We start from the raw sequence: 17225 nt of genomic DNA on the forward strand, positions 1-17225 counted from the left end.
TAAAACACGCATGTTTATGGTATAAACTTTTATACAACAATTTAACTTGATGTCGTTGAATATAGGTATTATATTATTTTACATCGTACCACAACGTTTACAAATATTTAGGTTCAAGAAATTTCCAAACAGCTGTCGTTACATTATACAATTAACACAACCAATTTATATTTTCCCATTTTCTTCGTTAGGTATAGTTTTATTTATTTATTTTTTTAATATCAGTTGTTCACACTGGTCGAGTGTCGACAGATTTTTGTAAAATTGCTTAGCTATCAAATCTAACGTGTGGGCCAATAATTGTCAATACTTTGACTATCTGTGTACTTAGAATTTTCAATGACGAGCAGCTTGCACATATTATTACAATAACGCCGTGTCCGATTTTCATGCGGTTGTCATGGATACCGGAGGGTCATCATTGACAAAGCACTCGGGTCCGGTCATTACGAATTTTTCGAATAAAGAAATCCCCAAAAAAAAAAGAAGATAATTTAGTACATAATTCGATCGTTCCATCGAAACCCAGTTAAACAAAATCAAATGCCAAATGTTTAACAATTCAAATAACCCTATTTGAGCATAAAAACCGTTACACGAAATGGGTCTAAATTTTTTATTTGCGATTACTTTTTTATTTCGCCGGGTTACTGCTACATTGCGGGTAATGTCGAATCGTATATTGATTTTGCATTGTTCTTTTTTATCTTCGATAATGATGCTTTGCCGAATAAACGACTCTACATAAATGGTCCACCCCCGTCTGCTTAGTATCAATGCGACATTGTCTAATAACGTAAAACCGTCCCATAAATAAAACAACCCCTGTATTTAAGGAACTTTTGGTAAAAATAAATAAATAACAATAACGCCGTGGCTAATTTAAAAAACAATGTATGAACAGAAACACTCACTTACTTTTTAAGCAAATGTTCTGGCTTAGGTTAAGTAAACTTTTGTATTTATTCATTATCGTTTCGATGTGAAACTTCACGGTAATGTTAAGAGCAGTTAAGCCCAGTTTAATTAATTGACACTTTTTTCTCGGTTCGATATAATACAATAATAATTAAAAATTACTAGTTACAACGAACAATTTTAAGTACTTTATATTTGTATTTTCTTTGTGATCCAAGTATTAATATAAGACCGTGAACATAAACTAATTGAACGATAACACGGCTTACAGGGTAGGCAAATCAGTAACATAAAAGCGTATAACAATATAAATGGTTTTGGTTTTTATAGAATTTTAACAATTTTTTGTTTTTCCTACTACTTACTCTTTCAATAAACAGTATATATTTTCAAATAAGAAATCTCCAAAATATCATATCCCTAACTTTACTCCAAGTGTTTCTTAATGATTATTTTTTTTGTATTTGATAAAGATGGATAATTTTAATGTTTTATTAAAAATACTCATATATGTATATATAACTTGAAAATAATTCAATATTTCTTCAATTTGAAAAAAACTGTTAAATCTAAAATGTTAACACTTGAAAATCCTTTTTTCAATACTTCGTGATCAACTTTGTATTACCGCCGAAGTAAGTTTCATTCAGGTCAATATATTTACTTATTGTCTTGATAGTCTTTTTAACTTTCTTTTAACCATCTACTTTTCTAGTACCACCTCTTATTCATATTTTAGAAAGTTTAAAAAGAGTCCAATTTTTTTATAAATGCCATGCAGAATAGCGATTAGAGTTTATACCACATTTCTGCTTATACAACCGTATGAATTTAAATTTAAAAAAATAACCTCGACAATATTGTCGACAAGTATGATTAAGAATTGATTACAAAACCAGCCTAAGACAATGTTTGAGACAACTGATAAAATTTTAGAAGTAAATTGAATTATTTTAATCGATTTTTTATAACGTTACACCTACTCAAGAGTTCGATTCGATTTAATTTGTTTTTCTAATCAATTAAATCCTTCATCCCGTCTCGTTAATTTTGGTTTGAAAAGTAACTAATCGACTTACTAGAGATAAAAACGCACGTGTCTCTCTCTAATGACGTTCATATATATATGTGTGTGCATGTGTCCAAGTGCGAATCGTCTTGCGAATGGTATCATCAAGAAATCTGCCGAGCTTTTCGCCTTTTGTGCACCTCCGCAAACCTACACCTTATCCATCATTATATTGACTTCTCTATCGTGCGTGTCCGGCCGGTATACTTACTTGGGCCTAGTGTAAAAATGCTTGTATCGGCTTTCCCCGTGCGTCGTGGCCGGACTTGAGTAATGTTTGGCAATTATGAGTCGCACGCCCCATATATTTGTTATTTTCAGTGCTCTCAACGCGGTCGCCTTAATAAATAAGATTTCCGTACGTCGCAGCGAACGTCTGTCGCCCATTATGTGCCCCTTAAAATGTTTAATATGTGTTCTTATTCCCCGACCACGCTTTGCTTCAGCTGTTCCTGACGACTAAAGCGGCAACGACTAAATACAGTCGCACGCCCAGTTGGCTGGGAAACCCCGGAGGGGTACGGAAACGCGTTTAGTAGTTACCCAAGTTCGAAAATTAACATTAGACCGTAAAATTAAATTTTCCTTTACCCTAAAAAGTAACCCGTCGTCGTGATCAAACAACCGCTAAATGTATTCTGCACCTTATTATATGCCGACCGGTTAGACAAAACCTAACCTAATGCGTTTTTAAACATTCGTAGTGATAATAGAGTCGAACAAATTAATGACAATAATAATTGTATGTTCACAGTGGCCTACTTGAACATGGGACAGTTGCTGGCCACGATGGGACGTTGTGAAGAAGCAGAGTCGGTGTTGAAATCGTGTGTTTCTCTAGACGGATCCCACTCCAAAGATAGGGTCAATCACGAGACCAGCCGTATATCCGCTCTCATCACCCTGGGCAAGCTACACGCCGACAGAGGAAGATATCTGGACGCTGTTCAAGTTTACAAGCATGCCGTTACCGTGCTACCGCCGTACTACAACTCGAGGGTAAGTTTTAATGACATTTTACTTGTGCGTCTTGCTGCTAGTTAATTAACCAATTAAAAATTATAATTACTTTCGGCTATAAGTACTTGTAAGACTTTGGGTTATTTTATTTTTTATATTTGGATGTACACCGTACGATATCATCTTTTAATTTAAAAAGAAAAATGCAAATATTTGATAAGCCATCAGTATGATCATTGAGTATAATATATATACATGCATATATATATATATATATATATATATATATATCATAATGGTATAATATAAAATTATTAATTTCTCGAAAATTGTAAAAAAAATAATGTCGTATAATATTTTTTTTAAAAAGTTAACTATATAGACCATAAAAATAAAAAAGGAAATAATAAATATTACAAATTAAATATAATCTGTACAACAAATAAATACCATTATATCCTAAAAGCATTCGCAAAATCTGTTAAGCTTTTAATAAATAACAGGTAATACCAGCGTTGGTAGGTATTTTTTATAACCCATATTTTATCTGATTAAATTGAATTTTAGATTACTTTACATGAAAATAAAAAACCCCTACGATTGTATCGCTACCAGTGTTTTAAAAGTCGTACGCTATAAATATTATTAATTAAATATTCTTTTTGGTGAAAACATAATTAATTAAAATGATTAATTTAATTAAAATATAACCATCATGCTGTGCGTTTAATGTCATTAATCGAAATAAGTGCTCCTTGTTTTATTTTGTTAACAATTTGAATGTAACTCATTACAAACTATAAAGGCAAAATGGTTTTTAATTAAACAATTTCGAAAAATGTCAATATTAGTTAAAAGTATTAAAAAATCTTTATGGATTGACCGAATAACTTATACCTATATAGGTAACTAACTTTCATTGACGATTTTGCATTTATATTTTAACATATTCACGGACTATCTATTATAGAGAAATTAATGTTCAAAAGTCTGTTATTCAAAATTTTTTACTTTATTCATAAATAATTTTTGTATGAAAACTATTCATATAGACGTCAACACGTGCCAAGATATAATACAATGTTTTCTTAGAACAATATTTTTCTATTGACATAGTAATATAGTAAGGGTATGCGGGATAAGTAAAGCGTGCAGATAAAAATAACTGTACACTCCACCCTTACTTCCGTCCTAAATTTTAAGCTTTAATAACCTTTAAAGTAACTATCCAAAGCTGGTTGTCGACTAGTCAAAATTTCCGGCAAATTTTAGGGCCTTTAAAGGAAATACTAGGAAAGAAAATATTCAGTTATTTTCAACATTGTAAAATAACATAAGAAAATGTGTTTTAAAAAAAAACCATAAAACTATTATTTTTTTTAAACAAAAGAGTGTTTTACGTTTAATTGTTCACCCTGTATATTTATATATATTACTTGAAGTAAAAACAAATTAATAATACGAGGTAAAAAAAAGGTTAGGTTTGCTTATGAATATAGCATGTTGATTAACTATATTTTAAACGAGTGAATGGAAAACATACGTAACAACATAATGATTTAAGCTAATCTCGAATACACATTTTTTTTATCCTAAAACAACCCCTCCTTTCTTTCGTGCTAACATAATTAACACCCTTGGCTAATTCTGACCCTTAGTTTTCACCCTTGTTTCTTTGTGTTCATTTGCATTATTCGTTTTTTTTTCAATCCCTTATAAACACAACCGCCGACACGCCAGGATTGTTTTATAATATCGTTACGGCCGCTTTTTTTTTGTCGTATAATATTTTTTTACTTTACAAAAAAAAATAAAAGGCCACTCCGTCAAGCTATAACCAAAATCATTGCGGTAACGCAGCGAATTGCAAAGATTCGGCCAATATATATCACATGGAAATTAATTTTCCGAATTCCCACCACTGCATTACCTTCGTGTACTTTATGTGAACAATATCCTGTTTATTTTAACCCCCACGCCTCATATTGTGCTGTTTCCCCTCAAGCAGTGCACTGTGACTGGTTTAATATTATGTAGAGCTATTATACGATACTGCTCGTGAATATGTATTGTATTTCAAATCGTTTCCCCTTGCGTGCCGCCGGTTTGTAAATTAATCCGCTCGTAGGTACATCATGTATATTATATATCATAATCACGGTCTGATTTTGACATTCGGTGTAGGTGGAATGACAGTGGAATACAGAAGATGTGCTTATGGGCCATTGTCCAAAGCAGCAATAATTTTTATTCGATTAAACGAACGGTAGCGCATGAATACAATTTATAATTTCAATTAATTCTGTGTAATATGACACGTTAAGTCTTTTCACTAAAACGGTTAATACCCGATTTTCCCAAAAAAACGTACCCGTTCACTTCAGGGTTATATTTTATTTAGTGCGAGGTTATAAACTCCACGAAAAGCTAAAATCTGTTTTGTGAAAATCTTATTCGACTTGATAAAAAAAAACGTCACTAAAATTGACCCTTTACAATGTTGTATCACAATTAAAAAGAAAAATAATTATTTATGTTATTTCAATTAATTAAGTATCATTAGATAAAAATAATTTTAACACCTCAATTAATATTTTATACAAAATTGGTTTTTATAAATATTTTACTTGTTATTACGAATATTGGTCCAAGAACATACTAGGTAGGCGATGCTTCATTGAGTATATATTTCCTATTATGAAATATACTCGTTTCAATTAATTTTCAAATGTTTGTAACGTGTATTTCTTAGTGTTATATAAAAAGTCGTACTTGGCAATAAAACATAAATATAAATTTATGTATTTTTAGGTTTTGTTCAGTCTGTACGGTGACGCTTTATCACAGCTGAACCGACACAGGGAAGCAGAAATGTGGCACAAGGCGGCGCTGGAGGCCGGTCCGGATCACGTCCCAGCACACTTGAACTACGGCAAGTGGTTGGCGAAAAATGTGAGTTTTACGACTTAAACAGTATACCGGTGTTACCATACTTAGAACCACACTGACACGAGTATAGTATGGTGATTTTGTACATGCATTTTCTGGTACACGGCCGTTGACATATTTTTTCAACTCACGAATGAGGCTAGTTAAAAAAAAACATTAATTTAAAACAAACCTCGTTAAATTCTGGTCAAACTATAATTAAATTCAACACAGGCAGAGAAATTGCGACCCGGAAAAATGTCATGTCAAAACGTACAAACCGAATTTAATAACAATGACAATGACACATTTAGAAAGGGCGGGTGGACCGAATAAAACATTACTTTACACACAAACAATATGCATTGTACTGCAGGCGCGCATTTCCCGGCTACCAAATTATAATTTGTCGACGGCGGAAAAAAATGTGTTTTTCAGTTTAAGGTGAAAAGTTCAGCAAAACAAAAAAAAAATGAAATATTTATATCGCCATTACGCTTTATTATGAATTCACGAGCGTGTTCTGAACAGCCGGAGGATTAGCGCAGTCATCCGAACGCTATTGTTTTCAGGTACACTTAAGAGTGCAAAAATAATCTCGGTATGGGATTAAAATTCATAAGTGAGCGTTTCACATCTCTAATGGGAGCTACCGCTTAAGCGTTGTTCGAATGCATTTCCCCGATTTAACGAATATATTTTGTACAGTTCACGTGGAACTCAATAACGTCCCAATCATATTTCCTATTGATTTTGTTTTTGCCCCACTCGTTTTTACAACAAATAATCATTTGCAATTTGAATTCGAAGAAAACCGTAAATTCCCTATTTTCTGTAATTTACACGCTTGTTTTTTTGAGAAAAAAATTTAGGCAATCGCCTTTTACGACCAAAAATATTATAATACTGTTTCATTATAGGAATGTACTTACGGCACACATTTACGTAACACCGTCAAGCGCGGGGATGGTAAAGTTCAAGAACAATCACTATGGTAATCTAAAAATGTCCTCTCCGTTTAGAAGAGAGACATCTTTCCTAATCCGCTTGAAATAAATTTGTGGATTAAAAATTCGGCGCACTTGTGTTTTTTATGTAATTTTGCGAGTTAAATAATTGTTTAATTCTGTAGTTTAGTATAATTGAAAAAAAAACATACAATGAAAAATAAATTGCATAATTCGATTTAATTTCTTCAAGTAAATATACAAAGTAAACAATATACCCATTTATTGCTGTACATATAGCGTACCGGATATAGGCTGTATTCCCAAGATATATTGAGGTGGTATGATTGCGGTTAACGTTTAGATAGATAGGTGGAATGTCCGGATTATATAAAAATCCATCTCAAAGTGTAAATAGAATGCGCTCAAAAAAAAAAAAAAAATCGAGATAAATAAAATGAAAATATTTTTTTCTTACTCCTACATGACCTGGTTCTTGACGATGATTAAAAGTCTATTGTTCTTTTGTTTGCTTTTTCTCGTTTCAAAACTCCACATTTTCAATACGCGATGATTAAATGTTTAAAAAAATGTTAGATTAAAAAAAACACTTATACGTCGAACCCAGGCTTTTTAGTTTTACGGATAATTCAACATAAAAATACACTAAAAGCTGTCGATGGGGAGAATACTAAAGGTAATATTAGAGGTACAATCAAACCCGGCCATTTTTTCATTAAACAACAAACAATTAGTTTAAATGCATTTTATTTAGCACATCAAATAATTGTTTACTAATTTCTATTTAAAATACACGTTTGTTTTAAATCATTTATTATTTCAATTTTTATTCAAATAATTTTTTTAATTAAATTTTTTTTCCATTTTTAATAAAATAAAAAATAATTTAAATAGTTCCAAACTTGTCATAATGTAATCCATTTAAACGATAAAACATATCATAGGCAACAGACGAAACGTCATATTAGAAAATAATCCTTTTTGATAAATTCGCTCTTGAAAGATAATGCCGCATCAAGATTAAATTTTTATGCGTTTTAAAACTATTATGATCTAATTTATTTAAATTTTTTTATTCGGACAAAATGTTTTAAAACATCTTTTATAAGACATGTATTTAAAAAGTTTATTGTAAGACGTGAGCAATTAATTAATTTTTTGTTAATTCCAATGAAGATTTCAAAAACAATACAAGCTTTCTTTGTAAAATTATAAGCTTTACCCATAGGCTTTTTTTATCCGAACGGTTAAACGGTGAGTATTTTATGTAAGTACCTAATTACCAGTATACCATTTAACCCAGAGGTAAATGTCATGTCGGTACGGGTACTAGACAATTATTATTAAAAGAAGATTGTATTTACGCCCCTTTGGCAATAAAAAAAAAAATTGAAGTATACGAGTAATAATAATAAGAAAGTCCTATCGTCGCATTGTGGCTTACGGACAGCTATAACAGGGGACAAGATGTTTTCTTAAGCTCTAGATTGTTTTTCTTCTTGTCTGCGATTTCCATAACGTTTTATCCATTTTTTTTTTTTTAGAGAACGCGAGTTCACGAAGCAGAAAATTGGTTTCTACGAGCGAAAAAATTGGCTCCCGGTGACGCGTCCGTGTATAAACATTTTGGTCGGTATTCTAATGCTGAGCAAGCTTTTGATTTTCCGTTTCCACCAAACTGTGTACCAACATAGAATAAACTATTTCGTTTTGTATTTGATCAGGTGTATTTTTGTTGGAACAAGAGAGGTACCCCGAAGCGGCCGCACACCTGGTGGAAGCGGTCGGTCTCGAACCAGAAGACTACGACCTGACCGTGACCGCGGCGACGGCCCTAAGACAGGCGGGTGTATCGCTCAGGGCCGAGGACATGTACAGAAAAGCTGCAGCACTCAGGCCACAAGTACGATAATACTTGATAAATGAATCCCATTTTTGTATTTTCGGATTCCCATCACTAGGACATAAACAGCTATAAGGACTTAAACAATACCCAGGACCATTCTACTTGGCTTTTTATTGGACTCGCACGTTCAAATGCCAAGGTTTTCTTTAATTCTAATTTTTCAACTAATGACTACAATAAATTAAAAACTATCAATGTATTTTTTTTATTCATCCGTATTAATTTATTACTTTTAACAATAGTTTGTTTAAATAAAAACTATTAAACTAGAAAAAAATAATAATAATAAAAGTCAACAGACTAAATTGTTTTGCATAACTCAAAACTTTTCACCCCTATAATTATATTCTGTGTTCGACTGTCTATTAATAATATTTTATACTTAAGAGCACGTAGACAGCAGTGAAATATTATTTCTGAGAAACTTCAAAAAGAGTTAAAATATGAATTTTGGTCATGTTTTTCCCCGCTTTAACGTACTATGAGTGAATAATAAACATCGAGATTGTTAATCATAAGACTATTTATATTTTCCCATTAAATGTTATCGTAATTACTTTTGGATCTAAAGGGCTAAGGTAAATAATATTGTACATACAATATAAAAAAAAAAACAGAGGATAAACCGTCTGTCTGGTAATATTTATTTTTCTACCTAAAGTAAACCCGAAAAAGGCTTAACAAATATTTTCAATCGGTCCATATTTTACGCTTTGGGCTTATGGAAACGGCATTAAGATGGAAAAAGGGAGGTATTATTTTATATATATATTCAAAAATAGTATTAATAGATGTAGCGTTGAGAGTGTATTTCTTCGATAACAGTAAGTGTACGACTTAAAAAAATAACTACTGAGCTCAAAAATGAAAAACCAAATAAATAAATCATGAGTTATGAGGAACGAACTGTATGCATAAGAAATAAAAAGGAGATGAAAATAAAAAACGTGTCGAATAAAAGCCGTTTTAAATCACAAATTATGATTATTGTATCTCATAAAAGTTTTCTCGGGGGGCTGGATAAAAAGAAATACACATAGTAGAAGAATATTTTAAAATATATTACTGAAAAGCAAATTGAACAAATCAGCAACATAATTTGCATTAATATACAAATGATTCCTTTGGCTTTCTGAATAAATATTAGAAATAATAATAAATATGAATATATTTTAGATTCTTTACACACAATATTCTATGTTGGCCATTGGGTACAAACGAGTTGATAACTGTATTTTTTTTTAACGATCACGATTAAAATATATTAGGTTAATCAAAAGAAACGTCTAAAATAACAAGAAAAAAATAATAATTAATACAATATAATTCTATTATATTTATTTTTTGATCGGAATATAAATTATGCGATTTTGCTTACTTAGGTACTATTCCTTTTTGAACTCTAAATGATAATTTTTAAAATGAACTGTGTAAATATCAAAATCATCCTAAATGATCATTCAGAGTGAACATTGTCAAAGTTGGGTTAGGTCGCTTAAGATACAAAATTAATCGTGTAAGCCTATCTTATAGCTGCTACTGATTGAGTAAGCATTTCCAGAAATGACACTTTTTGTTCAGCGTTGTTCGCATATGTGGAATTCAATCTTTAAGCCGCCAATTGTAATATAAAAGTAAAATATACAACTGATAATTAAACAATAAAGCATTGGTGCAATTTATTCTAATATGAAGTTTAAACAAACAATGAACTAAAACAAAATTGTTGCTTCTGGGCATTGTATAGTTATAGAGGTACATTAGTACACAGTCATTATGCAAACTAAGTAACCTAAACTTTTAATTATATTATTTATTTTCAAAAGTGGATTTTTGTTCTCATTCATTAAAACTACAGCTGTGAAAATTTTACGACGTTAAAAACAATGCAAATTCTTATAAAAAGCTACAGGTAGTTTTACCCATAAGTCGTTAGTAATTTATAATAGGTACCTATAAAGTTAATTATTTTAACTCGAATTAACCATAAATTATAAAAATCACAAAATAATTTAAAACGTTCGGACTCAACTTACTCAATATTTTTATACCTCTAGTATTTTAAAAAATATATAATAAAATACTGTTTTTAAATTTTCCTAAAATCTTACTGTGATCCATTCTTCATACGCGATACAATAAATAGCATTTTTTATTAAATTATTATGCTTTATTTTTTAGGATGCCAGCAGTCACAGTAACCTTGGAGCCATGCTTCACCTGAATGGCAAGCATCGCGAGGCGCTAGTTAGTTATCAGAAAGCTCTGAGGATATCGCCAGACGACCAGACTACTTTAGACAACCTCAACAAGCTCAGAAATGTTTTGCGTCGCCGGTCTAGGGCGTGATACGCCAACCGGTTCACTCCATCATGTTATTTTTAATCCGTTAAAGTTTCCTATGTACATTATATTATAATATATGAAAAAAAAAGAAATGTATTTATTTTTACTAAAAATTGTATAACGCCTTAAAATAAGAATATTATTATGTTGTACCTAACATTATTATGTTCCTAACATTGTTAGAAATTGTCAAAAAATAAATAGAATGTATTTATGGACATTTTACAATGGATAATGAATTGTATTAATGTAGTTACTGCATCGTAAGTAACATTGGTTTAATGTAACATCAAATACAATATTATCTTTTAAATGTTTTAATCAAAGTTCAGTATTATCGTGGTTACCTTAATACAATTATTATTTTTCGTTAATACAATTTTCATTACATAAATTATATTTTATACTGTTAAATTAGGTTATGTCTTTTTTTTAAAATTTTTTTTATGTCCTATGAATGCAAAGATAATTTTTTATAAATCATTCATTAAAAATGTTCTTATATTATAATTTAATATTATTGAATAATAAAAAGTGTGGCATCCCCTAAAACCAACCTTTATCATTTTGTTTTGTACTTCATAAATGTAAGGAATTGATATGTGTAAACAACAACTAATATCGCATCGTATAGTTGTACAGAAATTGCCAAGCTTTATTCCTGAAAGGATCAAATTTGTGTTGATTGTAATTATATCCAAATTATGTGATCTTCAATCATAAAATTTTCTTGCATTGTCATTTTTAAAATAATTTTAACCCTTTATTATGTCTTGCATGATTAAAAGGCAATTTTTTAATTTTTATTTCATAATTTAAAAAAAAAAACATTAGAACGCTACCTATATATATTTAAAAAGTCGTTCCTCATTTAGTTTTTCTAGATGTTTTTTAATCTTACATACTGATTTAGTATGAATTTACCAACAACTATTTAATTATGCTCAAAATATTTTTATTTAAAAAATATCTTTTAGCTTTGTAACTTTATGAATAAACATGTTCATAAAAAAATATATTCATACATTTTAAAAAAGACTCTTTTTTTTTTTAATAATTCAAGATAATTTTAAACCCTTATTTACCATTTTAACTATTTATTTATTCTTCTAAATTTTTAAATGTTATTGTTTTAAAATGTAATTTCACAAATTGGTTAGTATAGACGTGGTTGGTATTTAAACGCATTTTTGTAATAAAAATTTGATTTAGTACATCAAATAATTTTAATCTCAAATTAGAAATTATGTACCTATTATATCACTTGAAAAACAAAATTGTTATTTTTGGACTTCAGAAAACAGAGAAAACATTATAACCGTTGACAGATTACGATTTCTACTTAACTTTATTACCATACATGTATATAAATATTATTTAAATTAAGACATTTTGTACATTATATGTAAAGACAATAAATTTAAGACGTTATAAATACATTTTTCTTTTATATTTTTTATTAAAAACTAACTTTTTGTACAACATATTATTATATATCAATATTCGTCTGGTCCTAAATTTCCTACAAGATCAACTCCTGTTTGTATTTGTACTTGAGTGTCCGACGACGTTGGTGCGCAGCAATATGGACTACCGTGTACGTTATTTTTTGAACAATAAGGCGCATCTGTGTTTACCACGCAGTAAATCCCTCTTATCCTACAATAACAAAAATAATCCTTTTAAAAACAAGAAATACACCTACATAAAACATGTGCACATAAACGGTTACAATTTTTAGGGTAATTATTAATTTTAAGTATCTAAACAAAGTGTAGCAAGTAAAGAGGCAATAGAAATATCACTAGAGTACATTAATTCAATCACATTTCTATTTTGTATTATTCATATTGTTACTCACTCGTCTGGAGTGTGCTGCCCGAGCTGGACATAAGGTGCCTGTCCCAGAGAATTGACGACCGGTCGTGTTGAACCCTCTCCCATGCATCTTCTGGCACACGGAAATGCCTTGCGGGCTAAGTCTGGGTTTAAACTTTCTGCAACGTAGCACACGCTTCGAGAATGGCTGCATAGCTCACTATCTATTTGATAGTATAAATAACACATTGTCTTTAATATGTACTACAAAAATAATGTTGTTACGTTCACGTTGAAATTTCAATAAGACAACGTGCTCATCAAATTTGACATTACAACACAGCAGTATACAAATTGAAACCCTCCAAGCCTCTTACTAAAATGCCTAGTCGACCTTAACGTGCACCCTTAGATACATTATTATGATTAAAAAAAACTCACTAGAAGCATTCAAACAGAAAGGCTGGACGTGCCCGCCGTTCAAGCAAAAGTCAACGTGTCCCATACGTCTTAGATCTCCATAATTAGCCGTGGCATGTATAACCTGCACAACTTCAGCGTCTCCTGAATCCAGTCGTCCTGCAGCTCTGTTCCTGATCAGAGGTCGTGCGGGATCAATACCTTGATAGATAAATAAATGATAATAACATAATATATATATGTATTATAAGTTTTTCTCTGAATGATAATGGTGGATAGCGTTGTAAATATTTTACCAGCCCGTTGTCAAGGAACTTAATTAGCTGAAAGGTACTTCTATTCCATAGAGCAACGCAATCGGTTATAACCTTAAATGTCTTATTTTAGGATTGGTGTAATAATTGGTATACCGTAAAAACTAATCAGCATCATTGAGTTTTAATATTTAATTTCTCGATTTTATTACCGACTATTGTATTTTTGTTTATTAGTATATTTGCGTATAGTTTAATAAACCGCCGATTTATTTATTTGGACTAATACCTTTATTGTATTAGATATTGAATATCGACGAAGACATTAATAGACCGTAGTGTACTTCGAAAAGCGATTAGTAAAATTGTAATAATATTGTATCGCGGTATACAGGTACCTACCATACGTGACACTAGAGGGTCAAGCCAAGAATAACTTAACCGCCGATTGTGTTACAGACATGCGATTAAAAAATATACCGTAACCGAGGTGCGTGACTTGACTTTGAGATGAAGTTTGGTCACGGTTTCTTACCAATGATCCGGTGCATCCTGAACGGTAAATAGTTTGCCATCATGCCACACATATGAGCACCCAAACTATGGCCCACACACGTTAACTGGTCGACGTTTAGCCCGGCGTTTCGCAATTGTGACAACATCAAAGCTATACATCTGGACACGGACTTGAGATTATAAACGGCAGCTGCGTAGCAAGGGATTGCCGCCAGTCTGCCCCAGTCCACCATAAACACATTGTACTTGCCGTTGGACAAATAAGCTGAAACGTTTCGATAATAATCTACAATTATTATTATTTTACAACTTTAAAATTTTAAAAAAACCTACAAATTTTATTCATTATTTATGCCATTAAAATCAACATACAAATTTAGCTGTACTTATTGTTAATAGGTAGGGAACCAGAATCAACATACTTATAAAAATGGCAAATAAAACGTACCGTCTCTCAGAACTGCTGCAGGTAAATAGTCCTGAGACACTCCGCCATACCCGTGCACGATAAGAACGGTTGGTAGCGAATGGTCCCATCCGCTGGAATGGAGCCATGCGGGTGACCTGAACTCAATTATTTGTTTTACAGTTTCTGGCCCGTTAGGTGTTTGTCTAAGGAAAATAAATTGCACGGTAAGACTTCCACAAAACGCTATTAAAACATAATAATACGGTGTTCCAACTTTCATAATAATCTTTCTTAGTTTAGAAAATTCGGATAATGAAAAAGAAATATAAGTATTATATGAACTGGCCACAGTTTTGTGCTCTTAATCGTTTTCAGTTTTCAGTAAGATCTCGACCACAAACCCTATTTACTCTCCAACCCATTTTCCGTAAGTATTATTGTAGTTCTACAAACGAGTTTTACAAATGAAACTTCACTTACAAACGTGGCACAATTTCTACCCAATTTATTGTAATTCATTTTCCAATAGATGTCCAGCTCTGTTTACTTCATTTGTTATGATCACAATCCGATTCTTATACACGGTTGTTTACACTAAGATATATATTATTATATTACACGACAATTATTGAACCACTTATAATCACAAATATCATAATGGAGTTTTCGTTAAAGGCCATTCGTGGGCGATTCTCGTTTTATGGAATAAGATTTTTTTGAAGAGCCATTAAATATATTAGATATTTTTCCACCACCTGCGTTTGCAGTTTGTGACGCAGAAAATTGTTTTTTTTTTCTACTTTCACATATTCACCTGATCGTATAGTAAAGGAATAAAATGTCTTGCCCGGGGCACGAATCGTTTGCATCTCGTCTGTAAATGCAATCCTCTCTAGTTAGGTTACTCGGTTGAGTGCCGAAATGCAAGGCGTCTTGTAGCAATCCCTTTCCCCTGAAGGTGCCTATAAAATTTCAAATGAAATACAATAGCACAAATCATCAGGGTACATGATTGGTAAAAAGGTAGCACTTAAATCAACAATTTAGTGAAATGAAAATTCATATTCAAATTATTTATAATCTAACTAATAAACTTTCACTTAAATAACAACATTTTTAACATAAGTGTTGAGCCCATATATAGTATTAAGTAGATGCTAAATATACACTGATAACGTTTTACCGTGAAAATATTTAACCTAAAAAATCGTAGATAGAAACTAATATATATTATTGATGTTATTGCACACAATGCTACACGATAACGGAGAAACTTTTGTTTCACACAATAGCACACTGTACATTTATTGCTTATTATAGTAATTAACAAACTTTCCTTTTATAATACTACACCCATATATATATATTATTATAACATTTTGTTGACTGGTACCACAATACTTTGTTTTGTTGTTAATTAAATATTAACAAATGGTTCCTACATAATATGATTGTTTGTACGGAATGGATTAAGTAATGTGTTTATTATTGAAAAATCGACCAATTCGTAGTAATAACATAAAATTAATTTTTTTTACAAACGTACCTAATAAAGGATATCGTTAGACATTTCTATGTCAAACATGTTTGGTTTTTTTTTTACATAGAAAATAAGACAATACTGATAAAATTATATAAGTTTACTCTTACGACAACCACTTTCGTTCTCTAACCTCAACGAAATTGCATTCAAACATAAAACCAATAGCTCACCACAATGTATTAACGTGCAAGTAAGTGTAATTTATATAAATTGGCAGTTCGCATAGAACCCACGTAGACACGTTAAAAAGACAACAATACAAATTTAGCTCAACATTTGATAAACATGTAAAATAAATCTAGAAAAATCCTGATATTAACTTAACTGGTCAAGTAATAAAATACCCTCCTTCACCACAAGAAACAATACACTTTTAAAATAGGTAGTGTATTATCAGTCCGTTGTGATTACTGATGATGATTGCATTGCTACCGAAATACGGGTGAACGTTAATATTAAAAATTGTATTATGTTTTGCGGTGAAGGTTATTTTTTTAATTATTTGATTATTGAACTGTATAAAATGTCTATTAGAAATAAACCTACTTATACAATACACACAACAAAATATTCTCGAACAGCAAAACATAACCAAAACTGTTTATCATTACGAATGAAATTGGGTATGGGCACTATGTAGAAAGGTACCCTAATGATTTTTAAAAAGAACATTGAGGATAGAGTCAAATCTATTTTAAAACTGAATAAAGAAACTTACCGTAAACCGACGAAGCCAGTGCCAAAATACAGAGTCCCGTTTGAATCATATCGTTTATACCTATTTACTATAACACAATTATTGATCAATAGAAAATAACTATGAAAAAATGTTGTTGCACAACCAGTTGAAATAAAAACAAACCTTTGATACGGTATTTTATATAATATATTAATCTATCGTGTACACCACATAGTTTCAGTTCTAAACACTAAATAACAATGAATATTTTGGTACAATGTCAGAAGACATGTGGTCGTGCAAAACTGTCCTCTCATGAAGCTTTCTCCCCTTCCTCGTGTATTGAAAGCAGTAGTGGAATGCCGGTTGGCCACAACAAGTCTAAGCATCTGATTGACCTGTCACTGTTTTTAAAACCTTTTTATTATGCGATACTCGTGCTTACCACCATTATTGACATACAGTTAGAATTTACTTTAAAAATATAAACA

At 31.1% G+C, this 17225-nt stretch overlaps 2 protein-coding genes across 3 annotated transcripts in view; one reads left to right on the top strand and one right to left on the bottom strand.

Annotated features, from left to right (window-relative positions):
* The window catches only part of LOC126846911 (protein O-mannosyl-transferase TMTC2-like), a 145788-nt gene extending 134547 nt beyond the window's left edge, over window positions 1-11241 (top strand). The window contains exons 8-12 of the mRNA XM_050586773.1: window positions 2742-2986; window positions 5759-5899; window positions 8388-8472; window positions 8568-8746; window positions 10931-11241. Of these exons, the coding sequence (XP_050442730.1) occupies window positions 2742-2986; window positions 5759-5899; window positions 8388-8472; window positions 8568-8746; window positions 10931-11098 (818 nt within the window). The 3' untranslated portion in view covers window positions 11099-11241. The remainder of the gene's footprint in view (window positions 1-2741; window positions 2987-5758; window positions 5900-8387; window positions 8473-8567; window positions 8747-10930) is intronic.
* Window positions 11242-12440: 1199 nt separating this feature from the next.
* LOC126847070 (phospholipase A1-like) lies at window positions 12441-17221 on the bottom strand. 2 transcript variants are annotated; one of them, XM_050587095.1, is made up of 8 exons: window positions 16918-17221; window positions 16774-16840; window positions 15327-15474; window positions 14552-14715; window positions 14123-14368; window positions 13355-13534; window positions 12957-13137; window positions 12441-12754 (listed from the first exon to the last, which is right to left on the bottom strand). In XM_050587095.1, exons 2-8 carry the CDS (start codon window positions 16820-16822, stop codon window positions 12592-12594), a joined length of 1131 nt encoding a protein of 376 aa, XP_050443052.1. In that variant the 5' UTR covers window positions 16823-16840; window positions 16918-17221; the 3' UTR covers window positions 12441-12591. The 2 variants fall into 2 exon arrangements, with proteins under 2 accessions (XP_050443052.1, XP_050443051.1); XM_050587094.1 differs by having other exon boundaries at window positions 12443-12754; window positions 16774-17221.
* Window positions 17222-17225: the final 4 nt, after the last annotated feature.

The sequence above is a fragment of the Adelges cooleyi genome, unplaced genomic scaffold (genome assembly GCF_023614345.1).
Source record: "Adelges cooleyi isolate 19-005CV unplaced genomic scaffold, UGA_ACOO_1.1 ACOO_flye_CR_arks_rails_tigmint_CR_PRNA_9, whole genome shotgun sequence".
NCBI lineage: Eukaryota > Metazoa > Arthropoda > Insecta > Hemiptera > Adelgidae > Adelges > Adelges cooleyi.

Bases quoted from the DNA above. Each gene is read 5' to 3' on its own strand.
- LOC126847070 (XM_050587095.1), bottom strand. From the start codon at position 16,822: ATGATTCAAACGGGACTCTGTATTTTGGCACTGGCTTCGTCGGTTTAC. The intron at 15,475-16,773 runs GTAAGTTTCTTT...GAAATTTTATAG, and splicing joins ACTGGCTTCGTCGGTTTACG to GCACCTTCAGGGGAAAGGGA. The intron at 13,535-14,122 runs GTAAGAAACCGT...TTATCTATCAAG, and splicing joins CAGGATGCACCGGATCATTG to GTATTGATCCCGCACGACCT.